The sequence below is a fragment of the Corvus hawaiiensis genome, chromosome 4 (assembly GCF_020740725.1).
Source record: "Corvus hawaiiensis isolate bCorHaw1 chromosome 4, bCorHaw1.pri.cur, whole genome shotgun sequence".
Classification (NCBI taxonomy): Eukaryota; Metazoa; Chordata; class Aves; order Passeriformes; family Corvidae; genus Corvus; species Corvus hawaiiensis.
In genome coordinates this window covers 31,871,687-31,891,639 of record NC_063216.1, presented here as the reverse complement: position 1 = coordinate 31,891,639, position 19,953 = coordinate 31,871,687, and the positions used below count along the sequence as shown (strand labels likewise).

General features: G+C 47.7%; 1 protein-coding gene and 1 long non-coding RNA gene across 3 annotated transcripts; one reads left to right on the top strand and one right to left on the bottom strand.

Annotated features, from left to right (window-relative positions):
• Positions 1 to 4,140: 4,140 nt before the first annotated feature.
• On the bottom strand, positions 4,141 to 11,153 carry LOC125325083. The gene is made up of 3 exons (XR_007203197.1): positions 10,996 to 11,153; positions 7,987 to 9,186; positions 4,141 to 6,547 (listed from the first exon to the last, which is right to left on the bottom strand). It is a non-coding gene; the product is annotated as an uncharacterized LOC125325083 (long non-coding RNA).
• A 39-nt stretch (positions 11,154 to 11,192) lies between these two features.
• ARHGDIB (Rho GDP dissociation inhibitor beta) lies at positions 11,193 to 19,893 on the top strand. 2 transcript variants are annotated; one of them, XM_048301789.1, is made up of 6 exons: positions 11,193 to 11,357; positions 14,885 to 15,073; positions 15,663 to 15,746; positions 16,574 to 16,650; positions 18,122 to 18,185; positions 19,103 to 19,893. In XM_048301789.1, the coding sequence occupies exons 2-6, from the start codon at positions 14,896 to 14,898 to the stop codon at positions 19,300 to 19,302; spliced, it is 603 nt and encodes a 200-aa protein (XP_048157746.1). In that variant the 5' UTR covers positions 11,193 to 11,357; positions 14,885 to 14,895; the 3' UTR covers positions 19,303 to 19,893. The 2 variants fall into 2 exon arrangements, with proteins under 2 accessions (XP_048157746.1, XP_048157747.1); XM_048301790.1 differs by lacking the exon at positions 11,193 to 11,357 and adding an exon at positions 14,255 to 14,354.
• Positions 19,894 to 19,953: the final 60 nt, after the last annotated feature.

The window sequence follows — 19,953 nt, the reverse complement described above, 5'->3', positions numbered from 1 at the left end:
AGTCACTCCTGAGAGCCCAGGTGTTGGGCTGAGGTAACAGCTAGGTCACGTCTGGGTACCAGTAGCATTGCTACTGTGAGGAGCCCTTGGAGGTAGAGCTCAACCCATACTCCAACCCAACAAAACTCCGTGCATGGTAATGCATACTATTTTATACCAAGTGCTTGGTATCTCCAATATGTTGTAATAGACTGTTGCAACTGCCTGGAAGATCAGTGTCAGAGATGTGGAAAGAGTTGGTGGAGTCTCAGGATGAAAAGAGAAGGTCTAGAGTCCTGCTAAAATGGGCTAGAAGATCATCCTCATCCTCGGCTGCAGCAGTGCCTCAGTGTAGTGGTTTGGTTCAAAATATCCATTACTTACTTATAAATCATCCCTAGGCCTATTTGCCTATCCACAACTTGCTCCGATCTTGTCCCTGATAGAAACCTAGACTATGCTAAACCATGACACTCAGTCATGGCCTGTAACTGTCTGGCTTGAGGTACAACCACAAGGTTAACAAACCTCAGGGGCTCTTGGCTCTGGTGAAGCACCTTGCACTCACCCTTGTTGAGCTCCCACCTCACAACATGAGATAAGGGCTGGCAGGACTGAAAATAATCCTGGAGAATGAGAGCAACAGGAGCATGAGAGCAGCAGAGGGGCAGAAGGACACCAAAGTGTGGGTTGTTTATGATGGATGGGATTTGTCTTTGGGTGAGGTTGGAGGAGGGGATTTTGGAGCAGCCATGCCAGCCAGGGGTGTGGCCACGTGTGGCCAAGAAGGGACAGTCTCTCACTGATGTGACAGACTCTGGCAGGGAACACCAGTCCAGCACTGTGCTGTTGCTGAGCAAGAGTCCCATAGCTGAGGCCTCTGACCTTTCAGATGGCTGAAGTTAGACAAGATAAATCCTTCAGTGAGAGTCTTAGCTTACATTAAAAAAATCAGTAAGGTCCTAGCCCTTGAGTGGGCACTGAGAAGCCAGGAAGTAAATACTAGATGTAGCTGAGGGGCTTTTAATCTAGCAGAGAAGGAGCAAGCACACTTACATTCCCACACATTTAAGACAATCACACAGCTTTCAGAGGCTTGTGCAGTAATTTTTGGGCACAGGAAAGAGGACGGGGGCAGCATAGTTTTGGCATCCTCTCTTCCCTGTGGTAACTAGAGCACGTATACAAATGCGTGGAGATTGATTGCACTCATCCTCTTCTGACAGCAGAAGTGATTACTGTGGGCAGGGACCTGCTTGTGTGGATATAAAGAGGTGCAGCCTGCTGGCAGCAGACTCACTCCCATTCCTGCTGCTCATTCCCATGCCTCCATCTGCTGCAGACAGGTTTCCAGGGGCTCCCCCTCCCCTTCTGCCTCCTCTTATGTAGGTAAAGTTGCTGGGGAAATCAGCTCTACAGCCCTCTACTCTTTCCTGAAGCTTAAAAATTTACATGTATTCAGGCCGTTTGTTTTCAAAATACTCCCTTTGTTTTCCTGTTTTCTCAATGAAACCTGTCTCGTTTCTCTTTAACAAAAGTGGACTGTGGAAAAAAAATTTCCATGGTGTCACACAAAGATATTTTTTTACCACTGACAACACATGACAGAAACTCCCTAAAGGGCCCCACTTCTCATGTTCTTTCTTATCTCCCAGGATTATCAGTCCTCCCTCTCCATCCATCCTCTCTCTCTCCCTTCCCCTCACGAAGTGGGTGGCATTTGCTTTTCAGAGTTGTAGGCGCACAGCTTCTTTTCAGAGCTAGAGGCTTTATGTTCATGCCTGGCTGCCACACCACATGGATGACAAGTCCTGCCCAGGGACTGAGTACCCAGTCCCTGTCCCTCCCTGCACAGGCTTTTCCCCCCCTGGTCCCAGGAAAGCCACTGACAACTTTTTTGGCCACAACAGTTGCGATTCGATCCAGACCAAAGCTGCACCAGAAACCAAGTGGTAGCAGGAGTTCAGTCCTCATGGCCTCAAAGGAAAACTCATGAGTTTCATCACCTCTGGCCAGATTATACTCTATTCCAAGGAATCACTTAAAAAGCATCTCCAAGGTTTCTGACCCTATTTATGAGCTGGTGTAGCCATGGAAACAGTAGTTATGCCAGAAATAGCAGATCACTTGAATGACAAAGAAAACACAAGTTTACAAGACAGTGATTTTTCCACAGGCTGACTGAGCTCATGGGACTGTGGGAGGAAATCCCAGCTGAGACACAGACTCAGGGATGCGGCTGATAAGGGCTGTGGTTGGTGTGGGCCACAAAACCTTTTGAAAATTATCTCTACAAGCTTGTGCCACATCCTTGGGAGATTTTGTGCCTTATTGATAAGAGATTTATCACTTGCCACAAAGATACACCTAACTGGAAGTGAGCAGAGAATCAACCACGCAGTAAAATGTTGGTTTCACTCCCGAAGATAAGCGGCCTACTAACTGAGTCTGAATCCCTGGTGAGAGAACCATGGTAGGATCTGGATTTAGAATGGGATTGTCAATTGGTCTCATAGAAGATCAGTGAGGTTGTCATGTCAACAGAATTTTGGTGAGAAACTCAATGTAGTAAGTTGCCTGTAAAAGAAGACTCACATGCTGTAATCCTCCTCCTGCAATGCCTCATGTCATTTGTCCTAGTGTAGAAAAGAGAAACAGATACAGGGGATTGGGCTTTGCCTGGCAGAGATATTTGGTTGTTCGAATACATGAAAATCAGTCCATCAAAAATGCACAGAAGAAAGCACGCCCATGGATAGTTTTATCATTTTTCATCCAGGAATTCATGCACAGTTATTTTGGTGTCAGGATTAAGCATCTATAACAGCCTGCAATAAACGGGGTGTGCTGACTTTGGGAATCTGTGCCTGCTGCTGGATACAAAAGCTGTGTTCAGTGAGTCCAGGCTCAGCTCGCAGAAGAGCCTGATCTTGATACTCATTTCCACTTATGCCCTGGAGGCTTCTCTGGCAACAGGGCAGAGATGAAAGAGGATGAGGTCTGTTTTTCCACTACCGGGGCTCTAGAGGGAGATTTCCATGACCGACCTGAAGAAAAGGGTCCTTTGAGGAAATATAAATCAAGTCATAAGGTTCTGCTGAACTATCAGCAATGGCCCTGTCTGTGCTACAAACTAGGCATTGGGAACATGACTAAGTCCTCAAGCCAAATGGCCACTGCCAAGGCTTCTTCAAGAAAAATGAAGTCCCTGCTTTTCTCATTCAGTCAAGGGCGCTCTACTTGTGCATGTAAGAACATCATTACAGGCCCCAGGCATGCAGGCACAAATGCTTTAGGACATTCTGGGGCTTTTTATAGCAGATGATACAAAACCATGTAGTCTGTCCTACACTTCATTAGTTACCAGAGAGTTATGTTTTCTTCTGAGTAGAAAGTCTGGCCTTTCTTGGAACATATAACTGAGTCTTAGCATCTCACACTCACCAGGCTGCTATGTTAGCATGATTTTAGTAACTTACAGAAACTTTTCCCTGATTGGCATAAATAAAAGGAAAACCAAAAGGAATCCTCTCCCCTCTCTCTTTTTTTTGATAACCCTTTTCACCATCAGATCTCAAAAGAGAGAACTAAATTTTTACCGTTCTTATTTGTAAATACAGAAGAGATGCTGGAGAGGAAGTTCACAGACTTGCAGATGAGACTCAGCCATGCAGGCATCTGCTGTGGAGACTGATGTTCTTGGCCATGCAGCACAAAAAGCTCAGTTGTTTCTAACTGCTCTGTGATTCACTGTTTAAGAGCATCCCCATGCTCATTGCAAAGCTGTCCCATGAGAAAGCAGTATCATTAGTGAGCATTCTTTCTGGGCACTAACTTTGCTTGATGTCTGCATCCAGGCTGTTGGTAATGACACAGTAGCACTGAGCTTGTTAGATCATTTTAAAAAGCATCTTTTCTTTCTTGCTTTCACTCTGCCCGCAATTAAAATATCCACTTTTTAATTTATAAGATTATTTCTCTCCTGAATGACATTTACAGAACAAGCTCAACATTAATATACTGAACCAAAACTTAGCATTTTTCCCTTTTTTATCAAACCCAGGTAGTTAATCTGGTTATCTAGGTGACTGCTATAAATCAGAGCTTGTGGTTGCTCTTAAAAATGTACCTGAATCACACAGTTTCCACAGTATTGTCTCAAGGGTCTTATTCAGATTTTTCTTTTCTCATAATTGATTCCTTCTGTATGAACTACATGCCATGTGCCTGTGAACAGTGATTAAATGACACGCTAGTGCTCTCTAAAATGATCATGCATTGAACTAAACAGAGAAGTAATACTGCCTTGCTAAAAAAAAAAAGAGTGTGTTTTTATTTAAATAGGAATCAGATAGTCCCAGAGTTTTATTCAGTTTAAAACAGTGAAGCAAATGATTCAGTGTCACTGGGCTAAGAAGAAGAAACTGTACACAAGTCAGCTCCAGATGTCTTCTTTCCTGACAGCTCCTTTTATCATCTTTTTTTTTTTTTTTTTTTTTTTAAATGATCGATTCTTTCTCCGTGGCAACCAGCAGCCCAAGAATGGAAGGCTCTTCTAAACACTTTGGTAAAATGTTTCTTTCTTCTTCTTAGGGGGGCACATACCTTCCCATGTCTTTCACACCATGCAACAGACATATTCTTCTTTCCTCCTCCTACCACATAAAAGCACCGCTGTGCAATCTCATTCAGATCAGCTCTTTGCCACCATTATTATGATTTTTTTCATGTAACAGTTGAGGCTTTCAGAAAGAAATGATTGCTTCTGGGGAGCATCTCACACTCTCCTTGGGAACATTTGACTAATGGGCAGAGGAGGCAGCTCTTCCTGCTCCATTATCTTGTCTCTTGGGTTGCTGCTCAGCTCCCAGACACATCGATGCTAAATGCTCTAGCTGCCATGTGATAGCAGATCCCTGGTGGAAATAACTGTGGAAGCAGAAAAGCCAGGGGATGAAAATCTGAATCAATTTTTTTTTTTAAATTTTATTTTCTCCTTTTATTGCTTAGGTGTACTGCTAGTGCTAAGTCTTCTGTTTTCCCCTCAGGATCTTGCACAAGTGTAGAGCTTAATGCTGTAATGTTTGTTTGTTTGTTTTTGTTTTTAATGGCCTTTCACTGTCAGATTCCAACCTTTTTTTTTTAATCTAGATCCTCTACACTCTTGTTTCCCACTGAAGGTACACACCTCTACAAAGTGCATTGAAGCTTCTTACTGGGAGGCTGCTAAGGATATTTCTGTGCCAAGAACCTGGAACTGCAACTTGCTTTCTGGTCCAGTCAGGCATCATAAACACACCATAGACTAAGTGAATTGTTTAGTAATCATCATTGCATGTGGGGCATGCACATGTTGCACAAAGGATGTTCTGACAGTTTTGTATACATGAAGATTTATTTGTGGCACAATGACAGCTGTTGGCATACTTTGACTGTAATGCTGAAAATTATTTCTAGAAAGAAAAAGAAAATAAAGGAAAAGGAGAGAGAGAAAAAGGGGAATTTTTTTCCACTGGCCAGATGTCAAGGGCAGTGATGGGGTCCCATAGGAGCATCCTCCTCTGAGGACTCTCTCCAGTGGTGCAGGTGATGACAGTGAAAATGACCAGTATGATGATTTCTTGCCTTGCTTTCCCTTAGCATGATATACTTTTCATCAAGACCCACTTAAACTCCTATGGGTTATTTCTGGGTATGTTTCTATTAGATCTGAGAGGAGAACACTCATCATGTGCAAATGCTGCACATTCATTGCTTGTTCAGCTTCCGTGAATATATGACATTGGATAATATTTACCGAGAATTTAAATAGCCATTGGTGCTTTTGTTGAACACCACATTTGTTTTTCTCCTTTATACACTGAAGTCTACAATACAAGAGAAATAGAAGGAGTGGGAGGAACAGCAATTCTCACACCAGTTCTTCCACGAGAATCTACCATAATAACGCTGTGGGGGTTTACGGAGGCAGGGCTGTGAGAGCAATAACATGTGAGCAGCACAAGTGCAATAAAGGAAAAACGTTGGCACAGAGAGGCTGCTAGTTACTGTCTCATGGGGTCAGAGGGAGGTTATATAGAGAGAGGCATGCAAGCAGCATGCCCTGAGCTACAGGCAAAGCACCAAGGTACATAAGGCACCTAAGAGCTAGTCAGAGGCTGGACACAACCTGACAAGAAGCCATAAATTCCAGTATAAAAGCAAGTTCCCTGTTGAGAGTAGTGTTTAGCACAGGAATGTCAGGGTGCAGCTGGCAAGGGAGATTTCCCAAGGTCAGCAGAGGAGGAGAGGATTCCACAGCTCTCCTAATTTAGTCCCAGCTTCAGCTCTGGCTGTTTCAGAGGAAAGTCACAACACAGGGAGGGAGTGCTTGAATAAATACCTCCAACACCCTGCCTGATGATCAGCTTAGAACTGGGATTTGATTACACTTGCTGAGATTTGACCTTACATAACCACCTGTTTTCTTAGAGGTCCTAAAATAATCAGTCCTCTTTTAAATCCAGCTCTGGTGGGCGACTTCTCCAGGACACCTTCACCTGCAGAACACTGACTTCTGCCACAGCACCTAGTGAGGGATGGAGAGCAAAAGCTGCTTTCCTGCATGCTAGGCTCTGGAGTGCAGGGGATGCAGAGAAGACACTCCTGCTTCCCAATGACAGGGACCATCTTCCCTTCACCAAGCCCTGTCTTCTCCCTCACCCCCCTCCCTCCCACTTAGCTCTCCCTCTCTCTCCTTCACAGCTGCTCTGTCCATCCTCAGCCTTTCTTAGGCTAGCCTCTGGAGGAAACTGGCTCTGTTTTGCCCCTATTCTCTCATCCCCAAAGAAATCCTTTTCCTTCCTCTGTCTTCCTGTTTTCCTTGCTCCCCCAGGGGATTTGAGTCATCCAGAAGTGACATGTGAAGTCTTTGCACACCTTCAGGCTTGTGATGGGGGTTATGGGATTAGCACTTTAACAAGCCTGAAAGCTGCTTAGACAAGTATTAAATCTCCAATCTCTCCATCTTTCAAAGAAATCACTTCTGGAGGAGTTGGAGAAATCGAGCCCACAGTTATGTTTTCAGGGATCAGCTCTTCATCCATCTGACAGCCCTCAAGTCTGGTGGCTGGGTGGTTTGAAGGGATTCCCATGGGATTTGGGGTTGAGAAACCCAGTTAAACCCTCACCAGGGGCTCTGTGTTGGCACCTCAAAGTGCCTTCTGTCTCCATGCTGAATATTGGCTCCCTTTCCTGGCATTTTACCTAGCCTCCTTCCCTTCCCTTCCCTTCCCTTCCCTTCCCTTCCCTTCCCTTCCCTTCCCTTCCCTTCCCTTCCCTTCCCTTCCCTTCCCTTCCCTTCCCTTCCCTTCCCTTCCCTTCCCTTCCCTTCCCTTCCCTTCCCTTCCCTTCCCTTCCCTTCCCTTCCCTTCCCTTCCCTTCCCTTCCCTTCCCTTCCCTTCCCTTCCCTTCCCTTCCCTTCCCTTCCCTTCCCTTCCCTTCCCTTCCCTTCCCTTCCCTTCCCTTCCCTTCCCTTCCCTTCCCTTCCCTTCCCTTCCCTTCCCTTCCCTCTGCAGCACTTTAGAACAGGTGAATAGCACCAAGTAAGAAGAAAACAGGCACCACTTCTCCTAGGCACAACAGGATCCACCGTAGGATGCTGATTTTTAAAGCCAATCCTAGGGCAACTTGTGCCTGTGTTTTATTCATACAAGATGAACTCATGCTTCATTGGCTGTATCATCCTGTTTATCCCACTTAACTGAGAGTCAGAGAAGGCAGTGCTGGGATTACCAAAGAGTTAGGTGGCACCTCGTGGTGCAGTGAATGCTCCCTGACATGGCAGGGACGGGTCTCATGTCTAAGCTCCCTGATCTGTCACCTTCCCCAGCTCCCATCTCCTTGTGACTGCCTCAGGACCAGATTACCTCCTCCCATCTCTGCAGGAAAGAGGATCTCTGTACGTAGTGATTGACACCATCTGGGGACACCATCTAGGGGACACCCACAGCCAAAACTGACGCTTACCTTGCAGCACTTGCTGACGTGAATTTGCTGAACTGTGAGGTTGTCTTCCCAGCATGTCACCTCTAGCCTTCCTGGAGACTGTAAAAAGCTTGAGGAGGAGGCAAAACTCATGACAGTGACAGGATTCAGCACCATTGTTCATTAGAGAGAAATCTAAGTTAGTAACACTATGTACTGAGTAGTTCCAAAACAAATCACTTTACAAGAGCAGCATAAAAAAGTATTACTCTGTTGAGCCTCTTAAAACTACAAAAATGCATTCCCTTCCTGGACTGAATCTCTTTTTATTTTTCCCCTCAGGGCTTCCAGCCTGGGAAATTTCAGCTCCAAATTAGATAGTTTTGGAAATTAAAAGTAGGTGAAGAGATTCTAACAGGTGAAATTTTTCTGGATTAGTCACTTCTAAATAAAATAGTTCTGTTCCTCAAGTGCAGCAACCTGTTCTGAAAAGATGGAGATGACATTTAGCAGCACAAAGCTGCAATGTACCATCACTGTAACAAACTCAAATCCAGAAATACTGGATACCTAATGGCAACAATCCAAATTCAAATAGAAAAAAAACCCACCTAAATTTTTGATCTTACAGTTCTAAAAAAAGTCAAGGTTTGTTGTTTCCAATAAGGTGCTACAGACATATATGACTGCTGGGAGTACAGGCTGTGTAGTTGAAGGATATGTGTTCAAAGTTTTGCATAAACTATGTGAAATAAGCTCAGACACTAGCAGTTGATCACGCCTATTAATGTGGTCTATTAATTGTACAACCAACTGTTATCAGTGGGGTAAAATTAAATAAGATCTAATCATAATATTTTAAGTAAAAAATATTATTTTCCAACTAAGAACACCTTTGAAATTTTACCATGTTTTTTGCAATAAAGCAGGTACACTTTAGCTGTTGTCCCTGCCTCCCTCTGTCCCAGGCAAAAGAATCAGCTGGGGCTGGACACTGTCTGCCAAGACATGATCTTCATGGCATGGCATCAGTTTGTCAGAGATTACATACTTGGTGGTAGAGATTTGCTTTCAGTGATGTTCTGCTCCATCATGGTTCAAATCTTTCCTTTCTTCCAGCAGAGCAGTGACCTGGTTCCCCAGCAGGATGTCGGATATTCTGACCCAAGGGATCATGCCTGGTTTCTAAGTTCCCATCTGCTTGGCATGGTGTGATTCCAACATCTCCAGCTCCTTCTCACACTGCTTACCATAGGAACATGAAGCACAGAGCAATTACATGATGCCCCCGTGATTAATAATGACTAATTTCTAATCTAGGAGTAAAATCTGTTTCCCCTGCATGCTAGGCAGATGAACCCATGTAGGCCGAATGTGCATACATATGGTGGCACAGAGCTATATATCCCTATACCTTTATGCATATTTGTGGATAAACTGATCTTAACTTATACTCACATGCGTTCAGAAACAGTGTGCGAATAGCTGCGCAAAGGCACACACAGTCTGATGTTTAACTAAAAAGAAACCCACAAAAGAGACCAAGCTAATCTCAACTATTCCTCAGCAAGAATGGTTGCAATAACACTAGCTCAAATTGCACTGTTCACAGTCGCTAAAGCCAAGGAAATTTCAAACCAAGCCATGAGTGAACAGTAACCTCAACCCACATGTCCTCCCAGCTAAACTGTGCTCTGGTCTCTCCATATAAACTGGGAAACTGAAACCAAAGAGTTGGTGCAGACAGCAAAGAAACCAAGACAAGAAGCTGATGTACAAGACACAGGCTTCCTCAAAGCCTCCCATACTTAACACATCCAACTCTTCACAGCTTTCCCAGGCCAGGACTGCTTACGTAAGCAGTATGGGTTGCCATAAAGTGGCACTGTAGTTGAAAGAATTTGCTCTGTCCTTTCCTCATCCCTATCCCACTAAGTCACTGGTGCTGGCATAAATGTTTAGCCACATTTGTCCATTATGAACAAGTATGGGGAAACCTATCTGGGTTGAAAACTCACCAATATATACTTATGCATTTGCTTACATATTTTTTTCCCTGCTACAATTTAAACTCATCTCAGTACTGTATTCAAGTCAAGTACCTTGTGCTGGCCCAAGGGGTGGGTTAGTATAGCAGTGAAAAAGAGGGGTAGAGAATAAATTTTTCTTGATGGTGAAGGTAATTCATGGAAGCTTGAAATGTTTCTGAGGCTATAGCCCCTGATAAATGAGAATCCATTGCCAGACAGACATATGCTCTGTTATTCCCTTGAAATGCATGAGGTAAGAATCATTGTGCCACCCATAGCCTAAATGAAAGCAACATCTGGCTGGAAAAATCAGTCCCCCTCTTCTGAGATCTGCTCATCCCTGAAGAAGAGCCCTTTTTCTCAGCTGTCTACAAACTTTAAAAATTTGTGTACAACAAACATTTTTTTAATGGACATGTGAATCCGGGACAGTGAATGTGAGCCCATTGGCAATAGATATGCTTTGCTTATTTTGCTTCTGTAAATGCATTAAGAGCAGTCTATCAGTCATTACAGGCCCAGACTGTTGTTTGCAAACCAATGATCTAATTTGTTGTGCACTGAGGACTACGTACATGAAGGATTTATGTGACTGATGAACTAAGTGGGCACTCCATGAGTGGCAAAGAAAGAGGAAATCTGCTGATATTTCAGAAAGTAAGCAGTGTAAAATCCTTCAGATCAATGAAACAACCCTGGGAAACGAGAGCTTTTTTTTCCGGAGGTAGCTGATCTTTGAAACTGCTTGTGTGAGAACGGCTGGGAGTTGGGAACAATAAGCTGATTAAGTGCAGCAGGTTGCAGGAAAAATAAGGTTCATAATGACCTCCATTTGCAATACCCCTTATCTTCCCACGTACGCGGGAATACACAACCTGATCCTCCGCATATTTTAATCGGTATAAATCAGCGCCAGTTTTTGAAATCGACCTTAATTACACCAGAAAAATAAACAAAATAAAAGCCTGCGGAGAAAAACAAAGACATCACCCCCCTCGCTCCCAGGCACAGCAGCCCTCACCGAGAGCCCGAAGCCGCGCACGGCGAGCACTCCCGCGTCCCTGGCCGGGCTCAGCTTCGCACACAAAGCCCTGTGCACCTCTGCGCAAAAAGAGCGCAGCGCGGCGCCGGGCGGGCGGCAGCGCAGACAAAGCGGGGCAGGCGGCGGAGCGCCGCAGCATGCGGGGCCGCGCAGGGCTTCCTCTGCGGGTGGGCTGCTGCTGCTGCCGCGGCTCCTTCTTTTTTTTTTTTTTTTTTTCGCTGCGCGTGAGTGTTATTTTTTTTTTCCTCTCTTCACCAACTTCCTTCCTGCTCCAACTGCCAAAGCTCGAGGCTGAGCGCTGACAGCAGAGGAGGACCCCGGCCGCAGGCGCCGCGCAGCCGGTGAGTGCGCGGGGCGGGTGGGGGCAGCCGGGCAGGGACAGCGGAGCGGGCGCACCCCCGGCCCGCTCCCCGCTGGCGCCGCGCAACTTTGCGCCTTTGTTCCCGCGGGCTGGCGGCGCTGCCCAGTCTTGCCCGGGGAGACGGGCAGTGCCCTGCCTGCAGCCGAGGGGGAAGTCAGGCTCCGCGCTGCGAGGGGGCGGAGGGGCAGGAGAAGGGAAGAGACCCGCGGTCCCGGGCTGGCGGCGGGTGTATCCGTGCGGCGTGGTACCCGGCTCTCCCCGGGCAATGGGCTACCCTTCTGTCCCCGCACCCCGGGGCTTGGGATGGGGAGGCCAGGGCTGGGGGCGCTGCTGAGTCCGGTGTGTTTCTCCCCCATCACGGAAAATTACTTCCTCCCTGCTAAACCCGCTTCCTGGAGATAAGCCCTCGGCCAGGGGTTGGTTTGGAGAAGTGATGAGCAGACGGAGGGCAAGTAAAATGCTGCCCCTCTGACACCCCTTTGTGTAACCCGTGGAGGCATGGGGGGACGAGGAGGTGCCTACCCTCCACCTTGTCACTGCCCCCTCCTGCTGCAGGTGCGAGGGCAGCTGTCCACCCACGGCACAGGCAGAGCTCAGCTGCAAAACCCTCGCACCTCTCGCTAAGGCGTGATTCCTTCTTTGCCTCCTGCAGCCATCTCTCTCTAACAGGGGTCCCTAACCCTGCCCTTGCCCTCTCCCTGCTGTTTCAGGGGTGCTGCCAGGCCTCATAGGTGCCTGTGATGCAGGACTGTGGGCTGGGGCTACAGGAACGCAAGAAAAATGTGGCAGGGCAAGACACAAGCCACACAGATTTCTCCTTGCCTAGAGCAATACAGGGTTAATTCTCTCATTTTAGTGAGGCTGTTGGTCTCGGTGGGGGGCTCTATATTGGCCCTTCGCCTGGGCAGTGGCACAGAAGCTCAGGAACCTGACAGCAGCATGGTATCTCTGGGGAAGCAGTGGTGCCTGAGCTCAGGAATGTGTCTCAGCTTGCAAAGGAGACCAGCTCCAAAGCTGGAGCAAGCAGGGGCAGGAGCCGCTGAGATGGGAGCTTTCCTCTTGGTCACCGCCTGCCTTGGAATTTGGCAGGAAGGCAATGTCAGGTCCACGGCTTGGGGAAAAATGCCAGAACTTGGTCTGATCGGTGCCATCCTGAGACGCCTGTGAGTCAGGGGTTGTTCATCCCAGACAGCCTGGCTGGTCTTGTTCCCTGCAGGCTCTTGCTGTTGGCACAGCAGGTTGTCTTTCCACCTTACAGGGAGGTTTTCGGAACCTAAAAGCATTCCCCCTCAAGTGAACCCCCCCCTTTGGGCTGGCAGGGACAGTTTCTGCGGCATGTGTGATGCAAAGGGCAGGGCTGAGGGATGAGGAGCAACCAGCTGGTCCAGTCCTCACTCTGCCTTTTCTGTGCTTGTGGACAGAGATGTCTCTTTCCATCTCCTGTGTCTGACCCTCTCCTGTGATAAACCACAAGAGGTGGACACAGGAGGATGGAGGCAGGCAGGCACCTCTGGTATGTGCTTGTATTGGTGGTAAATGCAGCCTGGTATTGTGAGAGAGCTTGGGACAGTGCTCAGACCTGCAGCTGGAGTCCAAGTGGAAGGCAAGACTTGGCAGTTGCTGTCATGGCTAATCACAGCCTCTTCCTGTGCCAAATGTGGCACTGAGGGGATTGTGAGGATTTCTAAGGCGACTGTGCTGGGGCCACAGAGTGGTGGGGCATGTGTAATTGTTGCTTTCAGGAGGGAGCTTTTGGTTTCCTTTCTCGTGAGGACAAGCTCAAGGGCCTGTCCTACAGGCCTTTCCTATGGTATTTGGGTACTTCACACTCCTAGAGCTGGGGCATGAACTGAGCCAGGGTTATTCAGCTGCTAGGACCTGCTTTTTTTCCTGCTTATTTGGATTGAAATTCCCTTTTATTTCCCAGTTGCCCACTCTGTACTAGTTCCTCACTCACCACAAAATTGCAAAGTCGTCTTGAGATGACCATTTCCAATTAGAATACCTGACTGAATCTTGTTGTTTGTGCGCTGCTCAGTCCTTCTCTGTCCCTTTGTAGCACGCCAATGTACCATTCGTTGATTATTTTTCTTCCCAGCACTGGAATTGCTCTGAGAAGTCTGCATACTACTCAGTGTTGCCTGATACCACTTGCTGATTCATCTTGAACAATTGTTTTTTCTTTTTCTTTTTTTTTTTTTTGTGTTTCCTTTCTGTTTTAATGAATGAAAAAACTATCCCATTAGCTCCCGGTTTAACTTTTGGGACCAGGGGCAAATGTTAAGGCCACAGCTGCAGAGAAGGACAAATGATTTGTTTGGAAAATTGCAAATAAGCAAGCAAAAGGGGACTTTTTAGTAGGGACACTCTCAAAGAAGCATAAGAGGAAGTGAACTGAATAATCTGTGTAGCTTGACCAAATCCTCTTGCTGCCAAAGAACAAGGAATGGCTTGGCCATTTGTGGCAACTGCCACTGTACCAGGACACTGCTCTGTTTTTCAGCCTTCCTCTGAAGAGTAGGAAGGTGGCTGGGACCATGTGGCTGGCTCCGTGAGGCAGGCAGCTGACTAGAGGGGACCTGGCGCAGCACTGCTTACCTCTCCTGCCTGTCTCCTGTTCCCCCACCCCATGCTCTGGCTGCCCACTGGTTGATATTTCCCTGCTCTGGCTCCCATTTGGGTTGCCACCCAAGCAGTTTCGCTGCCCTTTTGCCGTTCAGCGGTGCATGTCCCAGCCGTGCTGACTGCGGCTCCCACTGTCCTGCCTCTCCACTCCCAGAAGCCCCACTGGAGCAGCACGGTTATGCATGGCTGTTCTGTGGTCACCACCATGCTTCTTTCCTCAGTGGGAAGGAGTCCTGATCAGTGCCTGAAGTGAGCTGTTAGTGAGAGCACACGGAATGCCAGCAGATAGACTATCCTGCCCACTTCCTTGAGAACTTCAGCTGACGTGCTAATCTAAGGAAGTGGCTGTCAGGTATTCCATCTTTCTATGAAATGTGGCTTTTAACCCATTATGAGAGGGCGAATGAAACATCTGTCCTTGGCTTTATTCGTGTTTCTCTGTGCTCCAGTGTGTAGCAGTGGCTCTTTGTGCGAGATAGCAGGCAGCACTGAAGCCTTGTACAATGGCTTGTAATTGCAGGGTTGCTGGCCACAACTGTGCTGCAGAGTGGCTGTAAATCACTCTGGTTTCAGCCTCTGCTCCTGCACCTCCTCCCTGGGAGGGAAGAATGGTGTAGGTCTGCGTGTGCGCGTGGTGCCTGCAGGGAGAGAGGAGTGGGGGTAGAGGGGGATTGTGTTTGAGCCAGAATATCAGCACAGCAGTGTCGGGATTGCAGCCGATCACCGTCGCCATTTGCCTGTAGGAATCCTGCTGCCTTTGGCACTGGGTGGGTGCCTGCCTGTCAGGGGGACTGAGACACACTGTGCCTGGAGTGAGAGCCCCCAGGGACACTACCCCCATCCAGAGCAATCTCATTGACTGTCCCTTCCTCTGTTACCCAGACCAAGTCACCATGACTGAGAAGACCCAAGAACCTCATGTGGAGGATGATGATGATGAGCTGGATGGGAAACTCAATTACAAACCTCCTCCCCAGAAAACACTGCAGGAGCTGCAAGAGTTGGACAAAGATGATGAAAGCCTCGCTAAGTACAAGAAATCCCTGCTGGGAGATGGACCTGTGGTAGTAGGTAGGCTGGGGTACACTGATGGGGAGGGACTGGGGAGATGTACTGCGACAGAGTGCTGTGGGGATGAGGTAAGGTAGGTAGCTTCAAAGAAGAGGGATCTTGTTTGACCAGGGACATGCACTGCTTGTGCTGGAGGACTGGGGATGGGCAGGTGGAAAGATGGATGTAAAGTAAGCATGAAAGATGCTCTGAGTGCTAGGAGTTAGGAACATTACTGGGGAGTGCTGGCATCAGAAAAGGACTTGTGGTGGGAGATGTGTGCGTCTCGGAGGACTTTTGAGGGGTGAGGAACATGAAGGGATCAGCCTATGCTGAAAGGTGGTCTTGTTGCTCAGAATGATCTTAAGAAGAAAGTTTTTTGTCGCGGAAAGACCACCTCTAGGTATTGTGATGGAGGCCAGAGGGATCCATGTGGAAGGACTGGGTAGACGTGTGGTCCTATTGTGCTAATGAAGCCTGGCATTACTGGGTGTTTCATGAAATGCAGTTTCTGTGTAGGAAGGCATCCCTGTTTCTTCAGAGTAATTCCCCTCCGATTGCATTTAATTTTGTGAGCTGACAGCTTCCTCCTGACTTTTCCTACCTGCAGACCCAACAGCTCCCAATGTGGTGGTCACCCGACTCACTCTGGTATGTGACTCTGCTCCAGGACCGATCACTATGGACCTTACAGGTAGGCACAGGCTCTGCCCTTGATCACAAAGGGGAACAAGCAAAGGCCCTGGCATGCTCCAAGAGGGTTTGTCCTTGGGGTGCTAGAGTGGGTTTTAGAGGAACTCTGAAGGCATCTTAGCCTTGTTTCTTATTTTAAGGTATACACATATGAATACAAAAGGAGATGTAACAGAGAAAAATGTTAAGGGTCTTTTTCTTCATCTAGACTGCTCCAGGAGCTCCTGGCTTTCTCCTGCCATCTCTGCTTACTTCCTTTCAATGAGACTTCATGAGCACAGGGGATGTGCATGCATTTGGGTAACAGGCTGAATTGAAACTTCAGAATCAAGCAATACTGCAGTTCCGCTCCTGGGGACATGAGGAGAAAACCTTATATGGGCTTTTCTGCAGAGAGAGGAAGCTGGGCCTGGAGAGGCAGAGAAGCTTCCTGTTCACCCAAAACCACACAGAACCCTGCAGGGCCCAGGCAGCCTTCCAAGCTGGGCAGGAGCTGTGAAACATGCTCCTTTCACCCAAGCCAGGGCTGGGCATGGATGGAGCATACACACACTCCTGCATATGCTCAACCAGTCTGTGCATAGACATCTTTATGTGTATGTGCCCAGACCTGTGTCTGTTTAGGCATTATCTTCTGCGGGCACAGATAGATGTGTACATCCAGGCATTTCTGTGTATTTTGTACAGATGTCTGTGTACTCCTTTTACAGGTGTCATCCTTCAAAGGGATGCTCACCTCTGACAGCAGCCCCACCCCCATCTTCCCCCTGTGCATGGTGTCTCCCCACTGTGACATCTCTAGCTGACAGCTTGATCCTCTCCTTGCAGGTGACCTCGAAGCACTCAAGAAAGAGACCTTCGTATTAAAGGAAGGTGTGGAATACAGAGTTAAGATCCACTTCAGAGTGAGTTATTTTCCTCCCAGTTGCTTCTTGTCAGTTACTGAGGCCAGTCAGTGGCAGTCTATCAGATAACTAGAGCCAGGCAGCATGCTTGCCCAAAAGCTGAGCACTTGTAAAGTTCCTCTGGCTTCAGGTGTTGTTCTACCCAACAAGGGATGAGGTATTTCCAGGAAATTACTTCTGCTTGCTCACCCCTTGGAGGAAGTTGACTTCTGTTTGCTCACACTGATAAACAGCAAGTGGTTTAAAAGCCAGATGGGTAGTTTTGGCTGAGTTGGGTTTTGCTTTTTAGCCACTGGAAAATCTTTACTTCACACTAAGTGGAAATGAACAGGGAGGAGAAGAGAGAATGGCTATTCATGAAGTACTGATTCAATCAGTATTACTGGGCTTCATGTACACATAAAAAAGATGTAATATTGCAGCATTTGGCTGAAGATACCTGAATTCTTCAAGTTGTGATATAACCAAATGGGCTCATTTCTCCCTCACTCCCATGAACCTGTGGGTCAGCCATTTCTTCTGTTTACAGCTGAAAATGAAGCTTGGCCATGCTGCAATGTGGCATCCAGCACTGAACTGATGATCTCCACAAGTGCTTGCTTCAAAGCTGGGCTTGGAAGAGAAGGCAGGAAGGAAAGGAAGATAATTCTCCTGAGACAGATGAGGGAGGATGTTAATATTGTGGGTTCTGTAGGGCAGATTTCCCTTTTTCTCTGAGGCTTGCTGTCTCAGAGATGATTGTCCCCCAGTGCTCTCCCCAAGACACCAGCTCTCTTTTGTGCTGTGAAACATTTCCACCTGTATCTGCGCCCTGTTGACAGGAGATACCTGAAGCCAGACAGGTTTTTCTAACTCCCTCCCTCAGTTCCATGGCTGGTAAGGGCTCATACTGTGTGAATTCTACCCTGGGATGTAAGAGCATCTGTCCATCTTGTTTTCAGATTGAGTAGTGTACACTGCAGGAAGGCAGTGTATGCTGGAGGGGAGCAGCAGTGGAGACATCCAAGCTATCCATGGGAGATTTGAGAAAAGATTATGAAGACTGTCCCTCTGTCTTTTGAGAAGAGACTTGCCAGCTCCCCATGGAGGCTAGAGGGCAGCTGGAAGTGTTCAGCTGATCTTGCCTACCCATTTAGGCTGAAGGGATGACTAGTTACCCATGTATGGTTTTCAATATGAAAATTATTAAACAGGAACTCCCTGCTTCACTTTTCTTTGTCCTCATCAGCATGTCTTGAGAACCTGACTGATGTGCTCCAGTCAGCTTCAAAGTTGGGCAAAGGATGGGGAAGTGCAGGAGATGCACAGAGGCTGCGGTAGGTCTCCAGGTACCTGTGGAGAAATTGTTTTAGGGACTTGAGGCTCCCTGGTGTAGGGAGCCAAGATGGGTATGTCCCTAAGGAGGAGGAAAATCATCAGATACAGAACCAACACTCTCCTCTTAACACTTACTTCTGGTTACTTCTTGCAGGTAAACAGGGACATTGTGTCGGGACTGAAATATGTGCAGCACACCTACCGGACAGGGGTGAAGGGTAAGAGCCCTGCATGCCCTGCACCCCTCTGCTCCTACCTGTGTGATCCCTCTTCTCAAAGAAGTGTTCCTGCAGCTCTGGACTGGGACAGAGGCTCCCTTGGTCCCAAGTCCCACCCTGTGCTAGCATGCAGGAGGTGACTTCTCAGCAGAGTGCATAAGCCTGCTTCACCCAAGACAGCTATTTCTTGTTTTGTGCAAACTCAGTATGAGCCAGCTCTGGGATCTGTATGCTGCACCGCTGTCTGCAGCAAAGTCCACAGAGACTCTGCTTAGACAGTGCTTGCCAGGAATTGCCTCTCCATACAGAGCTCTTTTCCTCTTCTCCATCCCCTGTGCAGTGGTTTAACTTGTGTGGAGCTTCCCACCCTCTGAAAGCTCTTCAGAAGCACTTGGTGAAATTCAGACCTGCTCTTTGAAGCTTCTCGTTGTGTGCAGGGCCCTGTATTTGCCCATGGGTTCTCCTCAGTGCTGCTCTGCTTGGACAAGGCAGAGGAAAGCCCCATTTTGCACACACACATCCCACAGGCATTTTCATGCAACCACCTCTAGGGCTTCAGCATCCTGTTCAGCACACATAACTGGTGTCTTTATACCAGGAAAGAGAAGTAGTGGGAAATCTACCTTGATTTTCTACCTTGAGCCATATGCTGGATGTACTCACACCCTTCTAGCAGCACATGCATGTGAGAGTGTATGGGCTGAGTTGCCTGTTCACCAGCCCATCCATCCATGTTATCCTTCCAGCCGTCCTTATGCTTCACTAACCCACTTTTTCCACTGATTCTGCTCTCCTTTGCTGACATGGACTGTCCCTTTCTCCCCCATCTCCTTTCTGCTCTTTTGCTCATGGCTTCCTCTCTCCCTTATCATTCCCCACCTAAGGGGCTTTATTCCCTGTGGATTGTTTTCTCCTAGTGGACAAAGCCACATTCATGGTGGGCAGCTACGGACCACGGCCAGAGGAGTACGAGTTCCTGACACCTATTGAAGAGGCTCCTAAGGGTATGCTGGCTCGAGGCACCTATCACAACAAATCCTTCTTCACGGATGATGACAAGCATGACCATCTCACCTGGGAGTGGAACCTGTCCATCAAGAAGGAATGGACAGAATGAGTTTACCCAGTTTGCCTTCCCCCTTCCCATCCCCTTGCCTCCTGCACCAGTCTCCAGGTGGGCCATGCCCACCACTGCTCCTTCCTGCCAGCATCACTGGCCACAGCCCTGGCAGCCCTTCCCGGAGGTGCTGGGGCTCTGTGCCAGCCTTGCTCGATGCCCAGCCCTGCAGGTGGCCTTTGCTGCTTCTTCTGATACACTGAAAATGACCCAACCGTTCTCACCACCGCCCCATCATGACACCATAATGGGTTAAATTGGGAAGCATCTCTCTCCCTCTGCCCCAGTACTTCCTTCTGTTGTCCCCATCTCTCCTGTACCAACTCTGGTCCCGGAAGTGCCTTTTCGAGGAAACAAGATCACCTGGCAGGGCGGACTGGTCCCTGGAAAATCCCAATCTTGAGTTACACTTGCCATATGCTCTGACTCATTGTAAATGGTTACTTACCTCCCGTGATGGTCTCCTGGTCTGTATCTGGTGCCCTACCCTGTTAAAATCCATCCTTGTGCAGGCAAAGCCAGTCAGGGGGAATGCAGCTAGATGCCGTAACAAGACTTCAGTGTCCAAGAATAAAACCAGTTTCTTTCTTCTTTTCTGCATGAGTGTCACATTCTTTTCTAGAGCATGTTTTTCAGTGATGTGTATGTGAA

Coding starts and splice junctions, on each gene's coding strand:
- ARHGDIB (XM_048301789.1), top strand. CDS start 14,896: ATGACTGAGAAGACCCAAGAACCTCATGTGGAGGATGATGATGATGAG. Junction 15,747..16,573: donor GATCACTATGGACCTTACAG/GTAGGCACAGGC, acceptor CTCTCCTTGCAG/GTGACCTCGAAGCACTCAAG. Junction 18,186..19,102: donor CTACCGGACAGGGGTGAAGG/GTAAGAGCCCTG, acceptor GTTTTCTCCTAG/TGGACAAAGCCACATTCATG.